Source organism: Oncorhynchus mykiss, chromosome 18, assembly GCF_057628025.1.
Source record: "Oncorhynchus mykiss isolate SJ-2025 chromosome 18, ASM5762802v1, whole genome shotgun sequence".
Lineage (NCBI taxonomy): Eukaryota > Metazoa > Chordata > Actinopteri > Salmoniformes > Salmonidae > Oncorhynchus > Oncorhynchus mykiss.
The window spans coordinates 26,981,518-27,005,709 of NC_143039.1; the positions used below are offsets into that span (position 1 = coordinate 26,981,518).

At 42.9% G+C, this 24,192-nt stretch overlaps 2 protein-coding genes across 5 annotated transcripts; both read left to right on the forward strand.

The window, feature by feature from the left end:
• Nucleotides 1-2,970: 2,970 nt before the first annotated feature.
• LOC110495754 (obg-like ATPase 1) lies at nucleotides 2,971-13,578 on the forward strand. Its single transcript, XM_021571163.3, has 11 exons — nucleotides 2,971-3,341; nucleotides 4,077-4,174; nucleotides 9,305-9,448; nucleotides 9,593-9,720; nucleotides 9,962-10,137; nucleotides 10,392-10,472; nucleotides 10,582-10,679; nucleotides 10,952-11,092; nucleotides 11,179-11,275; nucleotides 11,366-11,488; nucleotides 12,725-13,578. Exons 2-11 carry the CDS (start codon nucleotides 4,077-4,079, stop codon nucleotides 12,830-12,832), a joined length of 1,194 nt encoding a protein of 397 aa, XP_021426838.1. The 5' UTR covers nucleotides 2,971-3,341; the 3' UTR covers nucleotides 12,833-13,578.
• A 1,799-nt stretch (nucleotides 13,579-15,377) lies between these two features.
• On the forward strand, nucleotides 15,378-23,229 carry LOC110495755 (transcription factor Sp3). 4 transcript variants are annotated; one of them, XM_021571164.3, is made up of 9 exons: nucleotides 15,378-15,601; nucleotides 15,862-15,959; nucleotides 17,454-17,687; nucleotides 18,950-19,516; nucleotides 19,752-19,946; nucleotides 20,044-20,245; nucleotides 20,364-20,553; nucleotides 20,759-20,955; nucleotides 21,068-23,229. In XM_021571164.3, exons 2-9 carry the CDS (start codon nucleotides 15,891-15,893, stop codon nucleotides 21,322-21,324), a joined length of 1,911 nt encoding a protein of 636 aa, XP_021426839.3. In that variant the 5' UTR covers nucleotides 15,378-15,601; nucleotides 15,862-15,890; the 3' UTR covers nucleotides 21,325-23,229. The 4 variants fall into 4 exon arrangements, with proteins under 4 accessions (XP_021426839.3, XP_021426840.3, XP_090064132.1 ...); XM_021571165.3 differs by having other exon boundaries at nucleotides 19,785-19,946; XM_090208006.1 differs by lacking the exon at nucleotides 15,378-15,601 and having other exon boundaries at nucleotides 15,855-15,959.
• The last annotated feature ends 963 nt before the right edge of the window (nucleotides 23,230-24,192 follow it).

A 24,192-nucleotide genomic window follows, 5' to 3' on the forward strand; every position in this document is an offset into this window, starting at 1 on the left:
AGCCCACAAAGATCTCCGCCATGGCACAACCCAAGGGGGGGCGCCAACCCAGACAGGATGACCACATCAGTGAATCAACCCACTCAGGTGACGCACCCCTTCCAGGGACGGCATTAGAGAGCCCCAGTAAGCCAGTGACTCAGCCCCTGTAATAGGGTTAGAGGCAGAGAATCCCAGTGGAAAGAGGGGAACCGGCCAGGCAGAGACAGCAAGGGCGGTTCGTTGCTCCAGAGCCTTTCTGTTCACCTTCCCACTCCTGGGCCAGACTACACTCAATCATATGACCCACTGAAGAAATGAGTCTTCAGTAAAGACTTAAAGGTTGAGACCGAGTTTGCGTCTCTGACATGGGTAGGCAGACCGTTCCATAAAAATGGAGCTCTATAGGAGAAAGCCCTGCCTCCAGCTGTTTGCTTAGAAATTCTAGGGACAATTAGGAGGTCTACGTGTAGGTATGTACGGCAGGACCAAATCAGAGAGATAGGTAGGAGCAAGCCCATGTAATGCTTTGTATGTTAAAAAATAGAATAAAAAATTGCTTTTATATAAACATTTCATGCAGTTGTACTTCCTTTTACATATTAGCAGAATCCTTTTTTAATACCACACAAATTACACAAATTACAAGGTAAGAATGGACAGAAAGATAGACATATGTATTCATCGTATCATATTTTTCCAATGCCAAATCAGTATGTGTCGTTTGCAATTAAACTGTCCCTGTATGCAAATAATTCAATCTGAGACGTCATTAGGAATCTGAGGATGATACTTTAAAAAATGAAGACTACCTTCCCACCCCGGACAGAGTAGACCTATCTACGCAGAAAAATGTCAACTTTGACTGCTGGCTACTCTTCTTTCGTGGCTTAAATGAATTATGCCCACTTGAATTTGCCTACTTTCAGCACCATGAGCTGTCCATTTCCAATTGATTGTGCGGCGGCTGCTGCTTCAAGTTTCAGCACCACTATGCAAGTTACTAAAATCTGTCTTATTGTGAGGTCAATAACTCTGAAATACAAGATGAGCAAGAAACAAAGTTTTTAATATCATGCTATCAACCTCCGGTACTCCTGATCTTCGCTCTCTCCTTCTCAAACTGAACAGAACATAGGTTTATTTTCGGGAAGAGGCCTCTGACTCTCCACCTGAACTGCCACCGCAGGCCTACACAACACAGCTATTGTCTAGGCAGCACACAAAAAAAGTTTTCGATCAGCAAGAGCTGAGCAGGCTGGGGCTCAGGGTTGGAATATGAATTTCAGTGTGTAATGCAGCCTTGTTTTACACCATTGTTCTACACCATCAATACATAGCCTAATAAGCAACTCATTCCAAAACACTGAGAAATAGGAAAATGTCATCCATTACAAATTACATGACCATCCCCTGGACTAGATTTAAAAAATAAATATATACTAAATCGTCCCCTTGACTGAAATTGAAAAAGCCCTTCCCATTTTCCTCCAGGTACCAATTATGTACATTTCAATCCATCCCTAATGTGATTTTGAATCGGAGCTTCCTGGGCCTTGGCTAGGAGACAGGTCATATTCGGTCGACATCTCAGATACTGATTCAGCTGTACTGGCTAATTTAGCCATTTAAAGTTTAAAACAAGCTTCCTTTGTGTTTATTTTTTTATTTAAACAGTGCGTGGATGTTAACTTCTATCTCATCTGAGGTTAAGATAAAATACTGAGAAGATTTAAATACAAGGCATTGTATTAGCTAGTATGAATATTTTAAATACAGAGGATGTATTTACAGTACTTTCTAGTCTTTTACAGCATCTGGCTGTATTTTTCATGTTTTGAAGATTTTAAATTCACTCAGGCTCAAATGTTATGGTCCCAAAGAACATCTGGAAGGCGGCCATGCAATCAGGCAAACAGTTTCACTGCGATTACAAGAGTGCTGCGGTTGGGTGCTTTTGATGTTGACTCATTGTTGCTTTTCAACAATGTAAAAGGTATGTACAGATATTGCAGAGACCTTTGAATTATAATTACTAGAAGGGACCTAGGGTACCCTTACCCTTAACCATGGCTATAAAAGGGGCACAGCTTAGGGGTTGAGGGGGAGATTTCTCAGGCTCAATATAATTAGGTCTCCAAGTTCAAAGAAAATCATTGAGACATTTTTGGGGGGTCTTCATCTCAGAATGCACATACAAGAATAACAGGCATTGTGAAAAGAGAATACTTGCTGTTCACCCTTGTCAGAGATATGTTGATTTATTTTCCCTTTTGTAAATATAACTATTTGCACATCGTTACAACACTGTACATAGCCATAATATGACATTTGAAATGTCTATATTCCTTTTAAACTTCTGTGAATAATGTTTTTACTGTTAATTTTGTATTGTTTATTTCACTTTTGTTTATCTAGTTCACTTGCTTTGGCAATGTGAACATATGTTTCCCATGCCAATAAAGCCATTAGAATTTAATTTAAAATTATATTTGAGAAAGGAAGAGACAGGAAAGACATTGGTCAATGCATGAGGGAACGTGTAACGCCCCACCCAGCAGACTATTGACCAATCGCGTTCACGTTGTCATGCTACGTCACCCAATATTGGGTTTCTGAGCTAGCGCCATTCACTCCCATTTCATTTCAATTCAATGGCTTTATTGGCATGGGAAACATGTGTTAACATTGCCAAAGCAAGTGAGGTAGACAACATACAAAGTGAACATATAAAGTGAAAAACAACAAAAATTAACAGTCCCATTTCCCCATCTCCTCAAAGGGATCGACTCAATTCAAAGGGCTTTCTTGGCATTGGAAACATGTTTACGTTGCCAAAGCAAGTGTAACAGGTTAGGTATATCTGGCCTCGTTTAGGTGTCAATGAAGGAAACCTCGCGGGCTGATCTTCTTCGTTGGGGTTTAACTGCGGGTGGCATCCAATATTATATTACATTTACCGCCACCGCGTGGGCTGATCGATGTTGAATCAAACGTCACACTGCAAACGTTTTTCGCTTTACGTGTTAATAAGGTTTCGTCCATTGAGAATGCGGAGACACAAAACACTTCCGATATGCTGTCTCTTTTATAGGGTTTCCACTATATAGCACAGGCACAAAGTAAAAATTGGACATATCGTAAAAAAATTGTGAAAACAAAAAATATATTTTGGATTTTAATTTAAGTTTATGCATAAGGTTAGTTTGAAAATTACATTTTAAGGAAATTAAATTAAATACTTTGTGGCTGTGGTAACTAGTGACGACCCCTTTCTAGTTTCGCTAGCTGTGAGCAGTGTGAACAAATTCCGAACGAATCTATTTTCGTAGATAGCTGCCCAAAAAGAGACCGAAATCAAGGTAATATGAACTTATTGCTCGTTAAATACATGCTTGTTTGGTTATATATTCGACCTTGCGAAAATGGTCCGTTGTATTTTAATAAACAACAACGTTACTTGACATAGCTAGCTAGTTGGCCTGGTAAGTTAGCATGCTGACAAGCATAATGAATGGGACTCCGGACCATTCCGTACTAGCTAGCTAGCTTCTCCACATGTGTTTTAGCCTGTTTGCTAGTTAGCTGTCAGCTAGCTATACAGTTGGTTAGCTGCGCCAACTGGCACGTCTGTCTTTTCAAATTAGGTTGTCGTTTGTGTCAATTTGAGTAGCTAGCTAGCTAGGTGTTGAGCCAGCGATATGAAACAGCGAAGCTATCCAAGATAAATTACTATTAGCTAGGTATCTATGTGACAAGTCATCGCAGGGTATAGATTGCTGTCTGTATTCTTTGCCAGCAACAATACAGGTTGGGGTCTAATTCAAGGTAATGTTGTGGCATTGCGAACCCAGCCTTGCTAATGTAGTAAGCCATTGTAATAAGTACAAAAACTAGTGACAGGTTGATGTCAGAGTGAAAGGGAACAATATGCACACGATTTCCGAAATTGACCCCTGGGCTGTGAGAGCCTGGTAGAATTGTCTGCCATGTACAAATATAATGTTAATATTAAGCATGTCCCATAATTTCGTTGTTTGGTTCAAGAGCTGTGCATTGTTTAATTTCTGTTGCTAAATGTTTTGTTGCTGTTGCAGATGCCTCCAAAGAAGGGAGAAGGACCAAAACAACCACCACTGATTGGACGTTTCGGGACTTCTTTGAAGATTGGGATTGTGGGATTGCCGAATGTTGGGTATGGACATGACTACAATTTAGTAGTTGCCCATAGTTGTAAAGTAGGGTTTGGAGAATCATTAGCATGATTCACACTATAGCGCCAACCAGGGTTGCATATTTTGGGGAATATTCAGAGGAGGAAGGAGGAAACTTTACGTGGGAATATATGGGAATTAACGGGAATATATGCAAATTAATATTAATACCATTTAAATGTAGATGCTTTTTGCATTGGATATATTTATCATATGGAGACAGAAACATAAATATTTTACCTTCTCATAAGTAGACATCGTCACTCAATGCCTAGGTTAACCTCCACTGTACTCACATCCTACCATATCTTTGTCTGTACATTATGCCTTGAATCTATTTTTCCACTCCCAGAAATCTGCTCCTTTTACTCTCTATTCCGAACGCACTAGACGACCAGTTCTTATAGCCTTTAGCCGTACCCTTATCCTCCTCTGTTACTCTGGTGATGTAGAGGTTAATCCAGGCCCTGCAGCTCCCAGCACCAATCCTATTCCCCAGGCGCTCTCATTTGTTGACTTGTGTAACCGTAAAAGCATTGGTTTCATGCATGTTAACATCAGAAGCCTCCTCCCTAAGTTTGTTTTATTCACTGCTTTAGCACAATCCGCTAGCCGTGTCTGAATCCTGGCTTAGGAAGACTACCAAAAATCCTGAAATTTCCGTCCCCAGCTACAACATTTCCCAACAAGATAGAACTGTCAAAAGGGGCTGAGTTAGCCTGCAGAGTTTTGTCATACTATCCAGGTCTGTGCCCAAACAATTCGACCTTCTACTTAAAAAGATTGTTGCTTGTTATAGACCCCCCTCAGCCCCCAGCTGTGCCCTGGACACCAAATGTGAATTGATTGCCCCCTATCTATCTTCAGAGTTCGTACAGTTAGGTGACCTAAACTGGGATATGCTTAACACGCCGGCCATCCTACAATCTAACTTAGATGCCCTCAGTCTCACACAAATGATCAAGGAACCTACCAGGTACAACCCTAAATCTGAAACCATGGGCACCCTAATAGATATCATCCTGACCAACTTGCCCTCTAAAAACACCTCTGCTGTCTTCAACCAGGATCTCAGCGATCACTGCCTCATTGCCTGGGTCCGTAATGGGTCCACGGTCAAACAACCACCCCTCACTGTCAAACGCTCCCTAAAACACTTCAGTGAGCAGGCCTTTCTAATCGACTTGGCGTGGGTGTCCTGGAAGGATATTGACCTCATCCTGTCAGTAGAGGATGCCTGGTTGCTCTTTTAAAAGTGCTTTCCTCACCATCTTAAATAAGCATGCCCCATTAAACATTTTTTTAAAACTAAGAACAGACTTGACTGTCCTTGACCAGCACAAAAACATCCTGTGGCGTTCTGCATTAGCATCAACTAGTGATATGCAACTTTTCAGGGAAGTCAGGAACCAATATACACAGTCAGTCAGGAAAGCTAAGGTTAGCTTTTTCAGACAGACATTTGCATCCTGTAGCACTAATTCCAAAAGTTTAGGGACACTAAAGTCCATGGAGAATAAGAGTGCCTCTTCACAGCTGTCCACTGCACTGAGGCTAGGAAACACTGTCACCACCGATAAATCTATGATAATCGATCATTTCTGAGTATATTGATTCCTGACTTACCTTAAAAAATGCATATATTCGATGCTAATGCAGAAAGCCTCATGATGTTTTCGTGCTGGTCTGGGGTGAAACAATGGCTATATCTGTTTTTAGTTAGAAAGGCCTGCTCGCTGGAGGGTTTGACTGTGATGAGGGGTGGTCATTTGACCGGGGATCCATTACGCACGCAGGCAGTGATCGCTGAGATCCTGGTTGAAGACTTGAGGGCAAGTTGATCAGGGTGATATCTGAGAGGGTGCCTGATAACAGATTTAGGTTTGTACCTGGTAGGTTCCTTGATAATTTGTGTGAGATTGAGGGCATCTAGTTTACGGCCGGGGTGTTAAGCATGTCCCAGTTTAGGTCACCTAACAGTGCGAACTCTGAAGATAGAAGTTGGGTGATCAATTCACATATGGTATCGAGGGCACAGCTGGGGGCTGATGGGGGTCTACTTGCACATCATCTGCACATCTATCACTCCAGTGTTAATGCTAAATTGTAATTGTCGCCTTCATGGCCTATTTATTGCCCTACTCCTCTATATTTGCACACGCTGTAAATAGATTTTTCTTGTTTGTGGTTTTTGTCACACTGCTTTGCTTTATCTTGGCCAGGTCGCAGTTGTAAATGAGAGCTTGTTCTCAACAGGCCTACATGGTTAAATAACGGTCAAATGTAAAAAATAAAAAAAAATACTTAATTGCAAATGATTAAATCCTTCCAATAGAAAAAAAAACAAAAAACAATTTAGTTACGAATTGAACTTTATTTAAATGAGTTGACTCTTCACATGGGGCGTTTTCGCTGAACAACAAAAGGAAGAGAATATTGAATGATCCCCAATGATCCATCGTATCTCCCGAAAACATTTTCAACATACATCTGTAAAATTATAGTCTAGAAACTAAAGCTTTGGTTGTCTTCCTCTCAAGCTTCCATGTCTTCTCCCTGGACCTCCTCAATGTCCACCTCTTGAACATTACTCTGAGGCCTCATCTTCACTGTCACTTTCCAACCTTGTTGAGGATGGCTCGTTGTCAGGCTCAAAAAGCCAAAAATTTGCCTGGATGGCCACCAATTTTTCAACCCGTGTATTGGTCAGCCTGTTGCGTGCTTTAATGTGTGTTCCCAAACAAGGACCATTTGCACTCTGAGGCGGCTGATGTTGGTGGGATTGAGGAGGATGATGATGATGATGGAAGCAACAGGGGAAAGAGCCTCAGATCCACAAAGTCCCATCCACCAGGTGGTTGATGAGATATGTTGGCACGACTGCCATATTGCATCTTCATCCCAAAGCCTTTGCTTGGAAATGTACTTCGCCAGACTGCCAAGAACTTTGCTATCATCCAGACCAAGGTGGCAAGGCACGGTAGTGATGACACCATAGGCCTCATTTATCTCTGCACCAGACAGGATGCTCTTCCCATCATACTTGGCAGAAGTCTTCACACTTTTTGATATATTTCAGAACTGCAGTTTCACTCTGCATGGAGGAACAGTGAAGTGGGCAGGGCAGTACAGATGTATTCTCTTACATCTGCATGCAGAGTCTGAACATCAGACAGGATGGCATTGTCTCCCTCAATCTGTGCAATGGTTACTGCTGTAGGTTTCAGGCTGCTTACCACTCTCTCCCAAAATACATCATCCAGGAGGATCCTCTTGATGGGGCTGTCCATATCTGCAGACTGTGATATTGACATTTCTTGGAGAGACTCCTTCCCCTCTAGGAGACTGTCAAACATAATGACGACACCACCTCAACGGATGTTGCTGGGCAGCTTCAATGTGGTGCTCTTATTCTTTTCACTTTGCTTGATGAGGTAGATTGCTGCTATAACTTGATGACCCTTCACATACCTAACCATTTCCTTGGCTCTCTTGTAGAGTGTATCCATTGTTTTCAGTGCCACAATGTTCTTAAGGAGCAGAGTCAATGCATGAGCAGCACAGCCAAAGGGTGTGATGAGGGTAGGACTCCTCCACTTTAGACCAAGCAGCCTTCATGTTCGTAGCATTGTCTGTCACCAGTGCAAATACCTTCTGTGGTCCAAGGTCGTTGATGACTGCCTTCAGCTCATCTGCAATGTAGAGACCGTTGTGTATGTTGTCCCTTGTGTCTGTACTCTTGTAGAATACTGGTTGAGGGGTGGAGATGTTGTTAATTATTCCTTGCCCACGAACATTCGACCACCCATCAGAGATGATTACAATACAGTCTGCTTTCTCTATGATTTGCTTGACTTTCACTTGAACTCTGCATCTAGAAAATGAGTAGTTCAAGTATGTCATTTTGGAGGGGTGTATGCTGGGCGAAGATCATTCAGAAATCTCTTCCAATACACATTGCCTGTGAGCATCAGAGGTGAACCAGTTGTATACACAGCTCGAGCAAGACATTCATCAGCATTTCTCTGACTACGTTCCTCCATTGAGTCAAAAACACTTCTGATTCCAGGAGGACCATGAGCTGTTGCTATCGATAAAGTGTCTGATTCATCATTTTCACCTCGAATAGAAGTAGAGGGACTTTTGTCAGAGGTTGCTTGTTGTGAGCGCTGAGGGAACTTTATGCACTTGGCATCTTTGTTGCATTCTTCACATATGATTTAGCACAGTATTTGCAAATGTACACAGCTTTTTCTTCTACATTAGCTGCAGTGAAATGTCTCCACACATCAGATACTGCCCGTGGTATTTTCCTGTAAAGATTAGGAAAAAAATAGTTAAAAAAATACAGTTCCATGTACAGATAAATAGTTAAGCAGTTAGATTAAGCAACTCCATTGTAAGATAAATATTTTAAGATTAAACATGTATGGAAACCGGTGAATTTACACTCCTCAGCAGGCTCAAGCAAGCTAAAACCCACATGGTAGCAGAAACTAACTAGCAGAAATAGTTAGAAATGATCTAAACACACTTTGCTGTAGGCTACAATTTACTAGTTAACAAAAAAAGAATGTATGTCATATAAAATATATTCACCCCACCCAGTATTGTAATCAAAACTTACCAGAAAGCATGTAGTCCTTGGCTCAGACAGTGTAGTAGTGTGGGCTCAATAGCGTCTCATTAGTGTGCAAGATCTTGAGATCAGCTGTACATGTGATGGAAGAATGCACTGTGCATGCAGAGGGTTGAAATTCCATTGAATTGGGGATAGTTTAACCAAAATAAGCCACAAAACCTATAATTGCCTTGTGTATCCCACAAAAAAAAGGTTCAATGTTGTAAGCTAACCTTTTTTTTTATGAATTTAAGCAAAATTTCCAAAATTCTCGGGCTTAACTTCCCATGGAAGAATCCTGTAAATTTACCGGAAAGTTTCTGACCCTTTGCAACCCTAGGGCCAACACAACCTGTACTGTGCTGGCTGCATGTCAGTACAGTGCGAATCAGACAACAGTATCTGCTTTGGTTGTTCAGAAGACCTTACCATGCAGATGTCTTGGGCTGTAGAATAGTGACAAACTTTGTCTTGTCATTTTTGTCTACAGGAAGTCAACATTCTTCAATGTGCTGACCAAGAGCCAAGCCGCAGCAGAGAATTTTCCCTTCTGCACTATCGACCCCAACGAGAGCAGAGTACCTATCCCTGACGAACGCTATGACTACCTCTGCACCTTCCACAAGCCCCTCAGGTGTTTAGAGTGTTTAGAGTGCACATTCATGTAGAATGTTACTACTTCTGCAACTTCCATAAGCCTTGGAAATGTATGTATGAGTAAACACTCTGTACATCAAGTTTGTGTGTGTAACTTCTCCATCTCTTTCTCATTGGACAGTAAAGTCCCAGCGTTTCTGAATGTGGTGGACATAGCTGGGCTGGTGAAAGGAGCTCACGCTGGACAAGGACTGGGCAATGCCTTCCTGTCTCACATTAGTGCCTGCGACGGCATCTTCCACATGACACGTGAGTTTAACACACTCACAGAAACTCTCACACATACACTGTAATCCTGGTGTACATTTGTAATGCCAAATCCGCATTAAAACCGCAAGCGTGTTTTCAGCTTCCATTCTAATCAATGGGGCACTCACACCTACTCGATGCTAGCACAGTTCAGATGTGCATGAACAATATACTCAATTCCTATTTTAGCAGCTTTGTGACGTCCAGCACCATTGCGTAACCTGGACATAAATGTGTGTAGGTGCGTTTGAGGATGAGGACATCATCCATGTGGAGGGTAATGTGGACCCAGTGAGGGACATTGAGATCATCCATGAGGAGCTACGGCTGAAGGATGAGGAGTCTCTTGGACCAATCATAGATAAGTTGGAGAAGACCGCTGTCAGAGGAGGAGACAAGAAACTCAAACCTGAATACGTGAGTAGAGTGTGTGTGTGTGGGGTGGTTGATGAGTGGCCTATTGGGTCTGAGACTGAGGTCCGAAGCTGCGTGTGTGTGCTTGATTCAAGCGCTTGAAACACTTTTCCATGTCCTCTCATAGATTGTTTGAGACCCACAGGCGTGCCTAGGGAGAAGGGGCCACAGAAAAATCAGAATTCAGCATTTGTTTACTCATGTTCTCTCCTTTCATTCCCTTCTCTCGTTCCCTTCTTCCCTCATCCCTCACTCAGGACATCATGTTGAAGGTAAAGAACTGGATTTCAGAGGAGAAGAAACATGTCCGCTTCTACAATGACTGGAACGAGAAGGAGGTAAGGACTGTGTGTGTGCTCACAAAAGAGAGGGAGCAGAGTACCATTAGTTGCAGGGGCCTGTATACCAGAACACGCACATAACCCAGTGTGTTGTCTGTGTATGCAGATTGATGTGCTGAACAAATACCTGTTCCTCACGTCCAAGCCCATGATCTACCTGGTCAACCTCTCAGAGAAGGACTACATCAGGAAAAAGAACAAGTGGTCAGTGGGTTCTCTTTCTTAATTCCTTATTTCCTGTCTTTCTGAATCTTACGTGATATGGGTTGTGATGCCTGGCAACCATTATCTGAGGAGCTGAAATGCTACTTGTTGAGGGTCTGCACTTTGCTTGCAGTAGGGGTTTATTTTATGATTGTGGCATTTTGTGCAAAAAATCAAATCAAAATTCAACTTTGTTTTTCTAATAGAGTTTTTTTTTTTTCTCTATCTATATACATAGGATTGTCTTCTCTTAAATATACATTCTCTCCCAGGCTGATTAAGATTAAGGAGTGGGTCGATGCCCATGACCCAGGAGCTATGGTCATACCAGTGAGTGGAGGTCTTGAGGCCAAATTACAGGACATGACTGACGAGGAGAAGGACAAATACTGTGAGGAGGCAAAGACTCAGAGGTACACACACGGACAGATCAAACACACAATGAACACATTTTATGATATTGCAAACCGTTACCTTAATAACTGTGTGTGTATTGCAGTGTACTGACTAAGATCATTAAGACGGGCTATGCAGCTCTGCAGTTGGAATATTTCTTCACAGCGGGACCAGACGAGGTTAGAGCGTGGACTGTCAGGGTAAGAGACACAGTTTGGTTATCTCTCTCCCACAATGAGGTGTGGGTGTGACTATCAAAGTGTTATGTATTACTCCTCTCTGTCCTACAGAAAGGCAGCAAGGCGCCCCAGGCGGCAGGGAAGATCCACACTGACTTTGAGAAAGGTTTCATCATGGCAGAGGTCATGAAGTTCCAGGACTTCAAAGAAGAGGGCACTGAGAATGCTGTCAAGGTGTGTGTACTTGTGTGAGGCTGAGAGAAAGATTTACTGTGTCATGGGTGTAGATGGCATGCCATAAGTACTTGTCAAAAGTTTTTTGTCTGATCTTCTCTGGATAAGACCATCTGATAAAGATGGCGCTGTATTGGATGACCTCTGTTTTGCGAGCTCTGACCCAACTTTGCTATTTTGGGACTATTGCTGTTTATTTTTCCTTTATTTTCAAAGTGTATCCATTATAATTTCTTATAACCAACAATAACACCATATCAGCAGTTACTTATCCCAAATCCGGCTTCAACTTTGACTCATCTGCCGTAGGCTCTTTCTGTAATTCCGCCCCAATTTTCCTGGTACCCAAGGGGAAACGTTGGCTTTACAGAGGGGAATCCTGGTGAGATTAAGGCGAAGGGAAAACTGGCCACCATTTCCCTCCATTCCGTTGGCCAATGTACAGTCACTTGAATTACATTTTGACTGCAGATTTGCAACCAACGAGTCTCTTGTAAACTGCAATATTCTCTACTTTTCTGAAACATTGCTTTTGGACAAGATACCACCCCTTGGCTATCCAACTCAATGAATTCTCCATTCACCGAGTAGATAGGACAGTAGATTCATGGAAATTGAGAGGGGGAGGGGTGTGCCTCTATCAACAACAAATGGTATTCTGACTTGAGCGCAAGCACGCCCCCATCCACATCGACAGGGCTGCAGTGTAGCGGGTTGAGAGCTTCACGTTCCAAATTACTAAGGACTTAATGGTCCACACACACATGCGCAGTCATGAACAGCTTCTATCCCCAAGCCATAAGACTGCTAAATAGCTAACAAAATGGCTACACAGACTGAGTTGACCCTTGTATTTTTTCCTATGCATACTGACACTCCAACACACACAACATTTATACTGACTCTACACACACACACTCACATACAATCTTAATTTATGCTGCTGCTACTCTATCATACATCCTGATGCCTAGTCACCTTACCCATATACATATCTACCTCTATCGCTCCAGTATCCCTGCATATTGTAAATATGGTATTGGAACTTACCTGTATATAGCTCCTTACTTTCTTGTGTTCTTATTTTTATTTGTGTGTGTTTGTTCTACCTTGTTATTTTTTTGTACTACATTGATATTGATCACTGCATTGTTGTGCATGTGATATTAACTTGAAACTTGCTAAATTACTTTGTATAATGTCAATAAAGTTTTTCTGGTTTGATTTGTCCCGTAGGCTGCTGGGAAGTACAGGCAGCTGGGCAGGAACTACATCGTGGAGGACGGAGACATTATATTTTTCAAATTCAACACACCCAATGCACCCAAGGCAGCGAAGAAGTGATGGGACCAACGCGACCAGTACATTAACACAGGGTTCTTGTGTCCCGTCTCATTTTGTCCTCGAGGGCCGCAGTGTCTGCTGATTTTCTCCCCTCTTCCTGGTATTATGAATGTGAGGGTAGAATTAGAATGATTGATTAATTCTATGTATGGTAGGATGAAAATCGAGTGCACACTGCAACCATTGAGGTCAGTACCAGGTCCTGAAGTATTTCCTGGTCAGTTTATTTGGTCAGGAAAAACTCCTGGCCCTAGTCAGGACTGATTGGAACAAGGAGGGACCATTATTATTATTTTAAGTAAAGTAGGCATCTCTGACCGTGCCTGACCAGAAACCACCAACGTGACTTCCGTATTTGCCCCACCATACAAAATCTGCCCTGGTGCCTTTTTTTTGTTGGCATGGGACCCTGATTATTGCACCTACCCATACACTATATGAAATGTATATCTTTGCCCACCTCACACAAGACATTGCTGCAACATTGTGAATAAGAGGAAGATATAAATCAGTCTTCTGACACCCCTGGCCACGTTCATATTTGGAGGTGAATATTGCTTTAATTTGTTCTGGTTCCTGAAAGGAAAACATCAACTAGCTAGCTACTTAGCTAAACAATGGAAGGTGCACAATCCATGGCTACAAAGCTAGCTGGCGAACTAGCTACCTACTCTGTAAGTTAGCTTGACATGCTAGAAATTAATAGAAGCAAGTTACTAAAATAAATGTTTTATCTTCTGAATCAATTCGTTTTTCCTGTCTTGAATGTAGAAGTTCTAGTTTGATCTCCCTCCCAAAAATGCAATCTCTGAGACTGTCAGTGAATCAGGTATCCATGGTAACCAGACACTTTCTGCCATACAGTACATTCCTTCAAACTACCATAAAACCCCTTTAAGTATGCCCTTACCTAAGGAAAACGTTTGAGGGACTCTTATGCAACACTCCAATTCCCTTAGTTAAGGAGAAATTATAAGATGTTTTGTGCAACTGGGCCCGGGCCTGACACAAGCATTTTCATGGAAACGCATGCACTGCAACCACAATATAGATCAACAATACACTAAAACAAGACTACAGATTCAGTTTATGTTCAAATGTGTCTTAATTGATGGATGTTCAGGTGCGTGTTGAACCAGGGTGTATGTGCTGTGTTGTATTTTGAAGTGGATGGGGATGCTTGACCATCCTACCAATCCTCGACTTCAGTGATGTCATCTATAAAATAGCCTCCAACACTACTCAACAAACTGGATGCAGTCTACCACAGTGCCATCCGTTTTGTCACCAAAGCCCCATACACTACCCACCATTGCGACCTGTACGCTCTCGTTGGTTGGCCCTCGCTTCATACTCGTCGCCAAACCCACTGGCTACAGGTTATCTACAAGTCTCTGCTAGGTAAAGCCCCGCTTTATCTCAGCTCACTGGTCACCATAGCAGCACCCACTCGTAGCACGTGCTCCAGCAGGTATATCTCACTGGTCACCCCCAAAGCCAATTCCTCCTTTGGTCGTCTTTCCTTCCAGTTCTCTGCTGCCCATGACTGGATCGAATTGCAAACATTTCTGAAGCTGGAGACTCACATCTCCCTCACTAGCTTTAAGCACCAGCTGTCAGAGCAGTTTACAGATCACTGCACCTGTACTTAGCCTATCTGTAAACAGCCCATCCTACCTCATCCCCATACTGGTATTTATTTTGCTCCTTTGCACCCCAGTATCTCTCTACCTGCACATTCATCTTCTGCCGATCTACCATTCCAGTGTTTAATTGCTATATTGTAATTACTTTGCCACCATGGCCTATTTATTTCCTTAACTTACCTCATTTGCACTCACTGTATATAGACTTTATTTTGTTCTACTGTATTATTGACTATGTTTTGTTTATTCCATGTGTAACTCTGTGTCGAATTGCTACGCTTTATCTTGGCCAGGTCGCAGTTGCAAATGAGAACTTCTCAACTAGCCTACCTGGTGAAAAAAATAAAAAAATGCTTGTAACAGGCTGGGGGGGGAACATGTTGATACTGCAAAATAGATTATATGCACAGTGACAGGTTCTGTGCATACGAGTCTTGGTTCATGCAAAAAATATGCCTTGTTGCAATGACTATTTTCCAGCACATATTCTTGAACAATTTTCAGCATAACTGAAGCAGTTCCTTACAAAAAGCAGAGGCAATGAGCAACATCTGGCTGGCAGCCTCACAGAACATTGTAGCCAAGATGTTCACGATCACTGGACTTAAAGATAGCGGAGCTTAGTTGCAATGTTAGCCAGCTAACCTAGTAGTGTAACAAGGTGAATATACGGATACATTAATACGAAAAATATTGGAACTTAAACGGTGTTGCAATTACATTTTGGCCATTTTCCCAACACTTCCTGCTCCTTAATTTCAACCATAGATTCCCAGATATTTGAGGTTCTTTAAAAACAAACAGGAAGCCGATATCCCATAAAAATGACGGACATATCGCTTGGCCATAGAAGTCTCACCAAACCCCAAAGCTAACCAATCAATTTTGAGAAGAACGGCGGGACTTCCTGTTACGTTCTTGTTAGCGCCCCCCCTTTTTGTGTTTCCCTCACTGTCAATCAAAATAGAAAAAAATCGACCCGAATTCACCGATCAACACAAGCCCGCCTTTGATAAAAGATAATAATGTTCGGAGTTTAGTTGATCAGATAATCTTTCGATTATTACAATTCACGATATGACTGGTACATAACATTTAACCCATCGAAGCATACAACCAACCGGTGAGTTTGTACGTTACAACCGATAGCAGGCTAGCTACGGCTTTTAATCTTTTGCAGGAGACCTATGCTAGGTAGTTAGCTAGTTAACAAAAGTAAACATTCAATCTGTGTCGAAATCCGCATTGAAACATTGTCGCAAAGTTAGGGTTTGCAGTTTATTCTTCATCGACTGAAGTTTGTTGTCTCTTTGCAGCATTTTAGGAGCGGCAAGCTGTGAGAAATGTAGTGTTTTGCTCAATTTTCCTATCTCTCCATGCTAGCGCCAAAGCAACGTTTGAAACAAGAGGAAATGGCTACCGCGGACGTGGAAGGCAGTCAAAGCGAATTCCTACAGCACGGCGGAGCCTCGGAAAACCAGGTACCCCAACGTTTTCTATCTCGTATTTCGACTCCTCCGAGCTACTACTGTGTGGTGTTTTTAGCTAGCTAGAAGTTCACACGTTTTAAATGTTGCAGGGGGTGTAAAGCTAGTATACTTCCGCCGCTGTGTTCCCCGCTATAACGGCCACCCACTTTACCCCTCTAGAACCCGCCCATAGTGGGTAGGACACAGCCCGTCACTTGGTCAGGTCGCTGATATTTAGCTCGTCTACCTGGGGCTAAAGGGGTACAGTGGGGAAAGGAGGGGTGAGTGGGGAAACCGAACAGAGAACGTGGGAATCTGTGCACCGGACTACAAAATATCTCCCCCACGCCCATGTTGTAGCGATTACGTATTTTGTCTAGCCATTCTAGTTCTATTCGTTGGCTGAAATAAGGGACTCTTAGATGTTTTTTGTCTAGTTGTGGTGACTAGCTCTCGAAAACGATTCTCCCTATGTAGACTGTTCAGCTGTTACTTTCGCCCACATTTGGCTCCATGTGAATTACAATTCCGAAGCTGTGTTATAACATTTAGAAACGCCAATCATTGCGTTCAAAGTGGTTTTCAAAACATATGCTAATATCCGCCTTATCTTTCATATCAGCGAGAAATTGTATTTAAAATAAAAAAATATACTAACTGTAGCAGTTTTGCACAGATCGACAAGCTGTGTGTCTCCAGTTGATGAACTACACTTCATCTCCAGTCTTGCATACACACGTGTTCGTGGCCGCCTATGTCTCTTCTGTCTTTGTAAATAAGCGATGTAACATGGAGATATGGCCGTGTGGAACACAAATCCTATAAAAGTTGTGTAGTAATTTTAACCATTTGTTTAAAAACATTTTAAAAGTATTCCTGATATGAAAAAACGTACAGCAAGCGATGCGTGTTAATGTTTAGACTATCGTCGGGGCTCTTACCAAAACTCTCCTGTCAGAATATAATGTACTCGTCAATAGGCGCTGAATTGGATAGATGCGTTACATGCTTGAGGAAGTTTGGATCCTTTCTTATCAAACCACTTAGCTACGCCATAGCCTGTATAGCGGATTCAGAAATATTTAGGTTAATGGTTGATTTCTCATTTTTGCCAAAGGGAAATGTCTTGATACTACTGTATTATTACTAGTCCAATGTTGTAGATACCTATAATATAGGATTGGATATCTATTTTAACAATATCCACAATAATTGTCTTGTCTGCTGACACTGTATTGTGATATCAAATCATACTGCATGTCATTTTGCCCTATTCACAGTGTGGAGCCTGCACTCTGGTATCTATCTCTGTACCTCTAGCTCTCATCTCAGATAGTACAGAAATGTCATTTCCAAATCAATATTTTTGCTTCATATTCTTTGTGAACTACAATGCAACGGCGTAAGACTTATGGCCAATGCCGTCTGTAACTAGACCAACTTTTTTGCATTCCGCAACATTGAATCTGAGTAACAATTTATGAATGTGTGTCTTCTCTCTGTCAGACCACAGACATGACCGCCATCCAGCTAACAAGTTCAGACCGTTGGGAGTTGTTAACCCCGGTCTCGACCGGGAAGGATGCGCAGCAGGGAGTCGTCCACATTCCTAACTCTGGCATGATGACCTCTAACGGCCAGTATGTTCTCCCTATCGGGAACATGGACAGTCAGCCCATCTACGTCACAGCATCTGGCAACGACGGCTCAGCCAACGGAGTGTCCAGCATACAATACCAGGTAGTGTACTGTACACACATGCATATACACTACAGGGCCAAAAGTATGTGGACATGCCTTCAAATGAGTGAATTCGGCTATTTCAGCCACACCCGTCGCTGACAGGTGTATAAAATCGAGCACACAGCCATGCAATCTCCATAGACAAACATTGGCCCGTACTGAAGAGCTCAGTGACTTTTAACGTGGCACCGTCATAGGATGCCATCTTTCCAACAAGTCAGTTTGTCAAATTTCTGCCCTGCTAGAGTTGCCCCAGTCAACTGTAAAAGTCGTCTGTCTTCGGTTGCAACACCCACTACCGAGTTCCTAACTACCTTTGGAAGCAACGTCGGCACAAGATCTGTTCGTCGGGAGCTTCATGAAATGGGTTTCCATGTCCGAGCAGCCGCACACATGCCTAAGATCACCATGCGCAATGCCAAGCGTCTGCTGGAGTGGTGTAAAGCTCGCCGCTGTTGGACCTTGGAGCAATGGAAGCGGGTTCTCTGGAGTGATGAATCACGCTTCACCATCTGGCAGTCTGACGGACGAATCAGGGTTTGACTGATGCCAGGAGAGCGTTACCTGCCCAAATACATAGTGCCAACTGTAAAGTTTGGAGGAGGAATAATGGTCTGGGGCTGTTTTTCATGGTTCGGACTAGGCCCCTTAGTTCCAGTGAAGGGAAATCAACGCTGCAGCATATGATGACATTCTAGACAATTCTGTGCTTCCAGCTTTGCGGTAAGTTTGGGGAAGGCCCTTTCCTGTTTCAGCATGACAAAGCCCCTGTGCACAAAGCGAGGTCCATACAGAAATGGTTTGTCGAGATTGGTGTGGAAGAACTTGACTGGCCTGCACAGAGCCCTGACCTCAACCCCCCCCACAAACACCTTTGGGATGAATTGGAACGCCGACTGCGAGCCAGGCCTAATCGCCTAACATCAGTGCCCGAACTCACTAATGCTCTTATGGCTGAAACTGCAGCAAAGTTACAAAATCTAGTAGAAAGCCTTTCCAGAAGAGTGGAGGCTGTTGTAGCAGAAAGGGGGAACCCACTCCATATTAATGCCCATGATTTTGGAATGAGATGTTTGACGAGCAGGTGTCCACATACCTTTGGCCAGGTAGTGTGTGTATACACATACATACACACACATGCACTTGCACACACGCACCTCTGTTAGCAGAATGTCCAGTACCAGGTCGATTATCATGTTAGCCCTTACACACAATATTCTCTACAGACAAATGCCGAACTCTCCCATGTCATCCCTCAGATCCACAACTCAGATGGAACTCTGGCAGGCTTCTCTGCGCAGGGATTGGACGATGGCTCGGGCCAAATCCAGCTCATCCAGGACGGTAGCCACGGCAATATCGGAATCAGCATCGCCACGACGACAACCTCTGACCTCCTAACGCAGGCCGGGCATATGCAGCAGATTCAGGGCGTGTCATTGGCCGGGGGCACGACCTATAGCGGCGCGGTTCCCATGGGGCTGTCGGGAGGTAACATAACTTTCCTCCCTATCAACAGCATAGACCTCGAATCACTAGGGCTTGCCGGCGCTCAGACGGTTCCCATAGCAACGACGACCGACGGTCAGCTGATCATGGGCTCCCAAGCGCTGGAGGGGCAGGAAGGTGCAGCCAAACAGCTAGCGACCCTAGTTAGTGAAGCTAACGGTAACACAGACCTCTATGTGCCAACAACCTCATCATCCCAGCTGCCTGAGACCATCGACGGGACGGGGGTTCTGACCCAAGCTACTGCCGTGTCTGCCGGGGTTTCAGACCCATCCTCAGAGAACTACAACTCACACAACCACCTGCAGCAAATACAGGTCAGTCATATGACATAGAATTCCCTAGGCTTTATTACCAGTGCCCTACACCACATATAACAGTCAAATTACAGTGAGCCATCATACAGGAAAAAAGTTACTAGTCTTGTTTAACTTGTCTTCAGCAGGTCATATCATATTACTATGTACGTTGCTGTAGGTCCTCCTCGGGACACTGTTCTAAGAGCATGGCTGAAAAAAAATACCATGACTGAATTAAGTCTGTTTCATCCAGGTGTCCACCTCTCATGCCTCGTCCCTCTCGCAGCCCATCCTACAGCTGTCGGGGGACAACCAGGGGGCCCAGGGACAGGATCTATCCCAGTCTGGGCAGACGCTCCAGAGTGTCCAGCTCGTCAACCCTGGAACCTTCCTCATCCAGGCCCAGACAGTCACTGCTTCGGGACAGATACAGTGGCAGACCTTCCAGGTAGGTTGTGTGGGTGTGTGTTTATCTGTTTCACTACCGTACGTAGGTGTGTGGGATCATGCATGTGTGTAACTCTTTCTAACGCACTCCCTCTCAGGTCCAAGGGGTCCAGTCTCTGCAGGGCCTCCAGCTCCCCCAGGTCCAGGGGGGCCAGCAGCTGACTCTGGCCCCAGTCCAGGGCCTCTCTATGGGTCAGGGAGGATCCATCACCCTGCCTAACCTCCAGACTGTTACAGTCAACTCTATAGGACAGCCAGGGATACAATACACACAGGGAGAGGAGGCCGGCAGTCCTGCAGGTAGGAACATGCATATGTATACACACACACACACACACATACATACAAACTCTCCATCTTTCTATTTCTTTCTTCCTTTGTCTCTCTCTCACACACACACAACTATCTCTCCCCACAGACATCCAGATAAAGGAGGAGCCAGACTCTGAAGAGTGGCAGCTGAGTGGTGACTCCACCCTCAACCCCAGTGACATCAACAACCTGCGTGTCCAGATGGATGACGAAGACATGGACATGTCCACTGGGGAGGGCAAGAGGTTGAGGAGAGTCGCCTGCACCTGTCCCAACTGTAAAGAGGCTGGAGGGAGGTGGGTTAGAAAGACACACACAACATATACACAAATATATATATAAAAAGGTGGATCCTAGCTTTTAGCTCAGTGGGTTAATGTGGTCAAACCGCATTCCATACTCAGTAGGGTCCGTTTCTACCAAGACAATTGAAATTCAAATGACTGCAAGAAGTTGACTTTGTGTTGACCCCAACCCTCTCTCTTGTCACCCCTTCCCCAGAGGGTCGAGTCTTGGTAAGAAGAAGCAGCATATCTGTCACATCGTGGGCTGTGGGAAGGTGTACGGTAAGACTTCTCACCTCAGGGCTCACCTCAGATGGCACAGCGGAGAACGGCCCTTCGTCTGCAACTGGATGTTCTGTGGCAAGCGGTTTACCAGGAGTGACGAGCTACAGAGACACAGACGGACACACACGGGTAGGAATACACACGAACACCATCTTCACTACATAACACCAGCTTAACGCTCACCACACTTATTTTTTCATCACTCTCTACCTCTTTTTCTCCCTTTCATTTCTCTGTCCAGGAGAGAAGAAGTTTGTGTGCGCACAGTGTTCAAAGAGATTCATGCGTAGCGACCATCTGGCCAAACATATAAAGACTCACCAGAATAAAAAAGGTGTGGCTTCCTCCTCATTGTCTCCGCCCCCCAGCGACACCATCATCACCGCAGACGGAACCACCCTCATCCTTCAATCAGCTGCTGGTGCCCATGACCTCCTAGGCAATCAGGAGATCCCACTGCAGCTGGTCACCGTGGCGCCCGGTGAGGTCATGGAATGAGGGCGTGGCTTATAGACTGGCCAATAAACAGGGACCGTGTGGGCTTTTCTCTCCCATTTTTTTTTTATATATGAATATATATATATACGTAAATATATATGACAAATATATATATATTTTAAGTAAGAGTTATCATGACTTTATGTTTTTTATTTGCAGTCTTTTTATAGGCAGGCAAACAAATGACATTCAATGTTGTCTCTATGTACACACAAACAAAGATGCACACACACTCTCGCAAACATGAATACTCACTACGAAATGCCTTATTTTGTATCATACTGTTGTATAAAATGCTGGAGATGCATGTGTTTTTTAAGCTTTTGCAGATCATGTAATTGTGTTAGGACGCAAGGAATAGGAAAAGTGTAGTAGCCCTCTCTCTAGAGCGATTGACTATATTGAATCATCAATCGCTTTCTCTAGAGTGGGTGTTTGTGTATTGAGAGACTACATGTGGCTTCATTAACTCTTCACCTGAAACGACAGGCATAACACCCTTTTAAGACCTTGTGAACGCTGTCATAGCCATGATATAACACTTTCTTTCTTTAAATTATAAAACACTGACAGAGTTTATAACAACCAATATCTGCATAATGTTAGACCTTTAATGTAGTGGTAGAGTTGGGCTTGCACATTGATTCTCCAACACATACCTTTTATTTGTTAACAATGTTCTGATCAATTAATGTTTGGATTGATTGAAACTTTGCTAACCAATAAAGTTATGTCTGTGTGGACACTTTTTATTTTATATATATATTTTATTTCCATGTAGATTTTTTTCCAGCCCTGTACCCCATGAAAGTGATGTGACCTCATGCTATTAAAGCTTGTGGCATGCCCTGTAGTTTCAGGTGAAGCGTTATTAGTGGTTGGATTGATTTGGTGATAAGTTGGCCTGACATGCTGATCTAGGGTCAGTTTAGCGTTTACCCCCTTAATGTTTGAGGTTAGGATTTGGAGAGGGTAACCTGATCCTAGATCTGCCTGAAGGAAACTTTGACCCACAGCAGAATGTTTGAGTCATCAGTCTAGCCAACACGAGCACACTTGCAGTGCTTGCTCAAGTCAAATGCGTCTTCAGTTAACTAGTTTTTTAACGGTTTTTTTCACATTTGTGTTGTATAGTCACATTTTATATTCTGTTTCTATGACTAGCTTAGTCTGGGACTTGTCAGAAGGAAGCGTCTCATATCGGTTTTTACCCATGGAATTAAAATGAGTTAAAATGACACAGGTCTGAAAATCAACTCGATTTCTCAATCGCCCACCCAAAATGGTGGCAACATTTTGAACTTGCCATTTTTGCATTTCTGGAACAGCTGAGGTTCACTGACCAGTATATTTAACATTTCAAATGGTACATCAAATATGGCTGCTGGAGCACGCACCCACTGCAAGACATTTAGTGGAGTCCAATTTTCTACCCTTCTGTGTGTACTCGTTCACTCACCCTCATGGATTTAAATGGAACTTATTGGGAGTGGATTAGGGTGGAAACTTCCTCCAGACATTTTTCTACCAATCCAATGCACACATCTGGGTGAGGTGTAGAATCTGAATCGCAATATTCAATTCTACTCATTCGAATTCTATAATGTTCCCACTCTCTTGCTAGTTGCTACTCATTGTAAAGGAAACAATCATGCCATTATTATTTCTAACTGTTATTGTAATCTTTCCTTGTCAGTATGTGCATGTCTTAGCGTCCACTTACCTGTATATTATCTTCTATTCACATTGTTTATAGAAGCCATTTTCTTTAGATAAATAATTTTCTTGTATCAAAAGCTTATTTTAATTTTTTTTTTTTTAAGAAAGTGTCAAATTTTAATGTTACTTTTTGTAAAACCTTTTTTCAAATGGATCATAATTAAAGCCTGAATCCTTCCAATGACAGACTGTGCGTGCGTGCCTGTTTGTGTCATACTAGTTATTGTATGATAACAGCAAAGATGTTTCCTCTCTGGTTACAGCAATCTTTGGTTGCAGAACTTCTGAAAACAATAGGTGGCAGCAAAGCCATGTGTGGCAGGATTACGTTAATTGACATCCACGAAGAAGAACGGTTTGTTTTCAACAATGGTTTTTACGAAGAAGAAACTGCAGGTTTGTTGTAATAATTATGTTATTGTGTCTTTAGCTGTTCGTTGCATTATGTTCTTGATAGGAAATTTAAATAAGAGGCAAAGACAGTAAATTTAGAAAACTGAAACATCTGTCACTTCATTGCAATAGTAAGAGTTAGTAAGTATCCTAGCCATGTATATGACTAAACCACATATTTTTATAACTAACCCAAGATAGACCAGAGCCTGTCGTTTCCAATGGTAGCAAATGAATCATAGAGGACAGAACAAGCATGAAGGGGGGCAGAGCCAAGCACGAGCTAGTGTGCTAAATGTTGTCGCATATATTTGCATATTTCCGTTAGAGAACACCTACTCTGAAGTGCGCGTGTGCAATAACTCAATTTGCCTTTGTTCTAAACAGGCAAAGGGCAAAGTCTACAAAAACTCCACTCTGTTAGAGATTATAGTTTTGGAAACAGAAAACTGTATGGAGATGAATTACATAATTAGCTGAATTCCGGTCAAAATCTCCCACTGCTGGCATTTGGGCTTCACTTTTTATACATCCGGTTAAATATCTGTCTCATTGTTCTGTCTGTGACAGAACAACCGATGGAAGGGGTTTAGTTATCATAATCTTTGACTATTGTTTTTTTCCAAGTTGCTACCTAGTAGTAGTGTCGTCTTTTTTTTCCCCCGAGTTGGTTAAAATCGAATAATTGATTTCAAGACTGGGCTGAAAATCGTTCAGTTCGCATTTCGCTTTTCGATGGCCTAGGTAGACGATAGT

Excerpts from the sequence above, each read along its gene's own strand:
- LOC110495754 (XM_021571163.3), top strand. The coding sequence starts at position 4,077 with ATGCCTCCAAAGAAGGGAGAAGGACCAAAACAACCACCACTGATTGGA. Across the intron at positions 10,473-10,581 it reads ATGACTGGAACGAGAAGGAG|ATTGATGTGCTGAACAAATA; the intron begins GTAAGGACTGTG and ends CTGTGTATGCAG. Across the intron at positions 11,489-12,724 it reads GCACTGAGAATGCTGTCAAG|GCTGCTGGGAAGTACAGGCA; the intron begins GTGTGTGTACTT and ends TTTGTCCCGTAG.
- LOC110495755 (XM_090208006.1), top strand. The coding sequence starts at position 15,855 with ATGCTAGCGCCAAAGCAACGTTTGAAACAAGAGGAAATGGCTACCGCG. Across the intron at positions 17,688-18,949 it reads TGTCCAGCATACAATACCAG|ATCCACAACTCAGATGGAAC; the intron begins GTAGTGTACTGT and ends GTCATCCCTCAG. Across the intron at positions 20,956-21,067 it reads ACACAGACGGACACACACGG|GAGAGAAGAAGTTTGTGTGC; the intron begins GTAGGAATACAC and ends TTCTCTGTCCAG.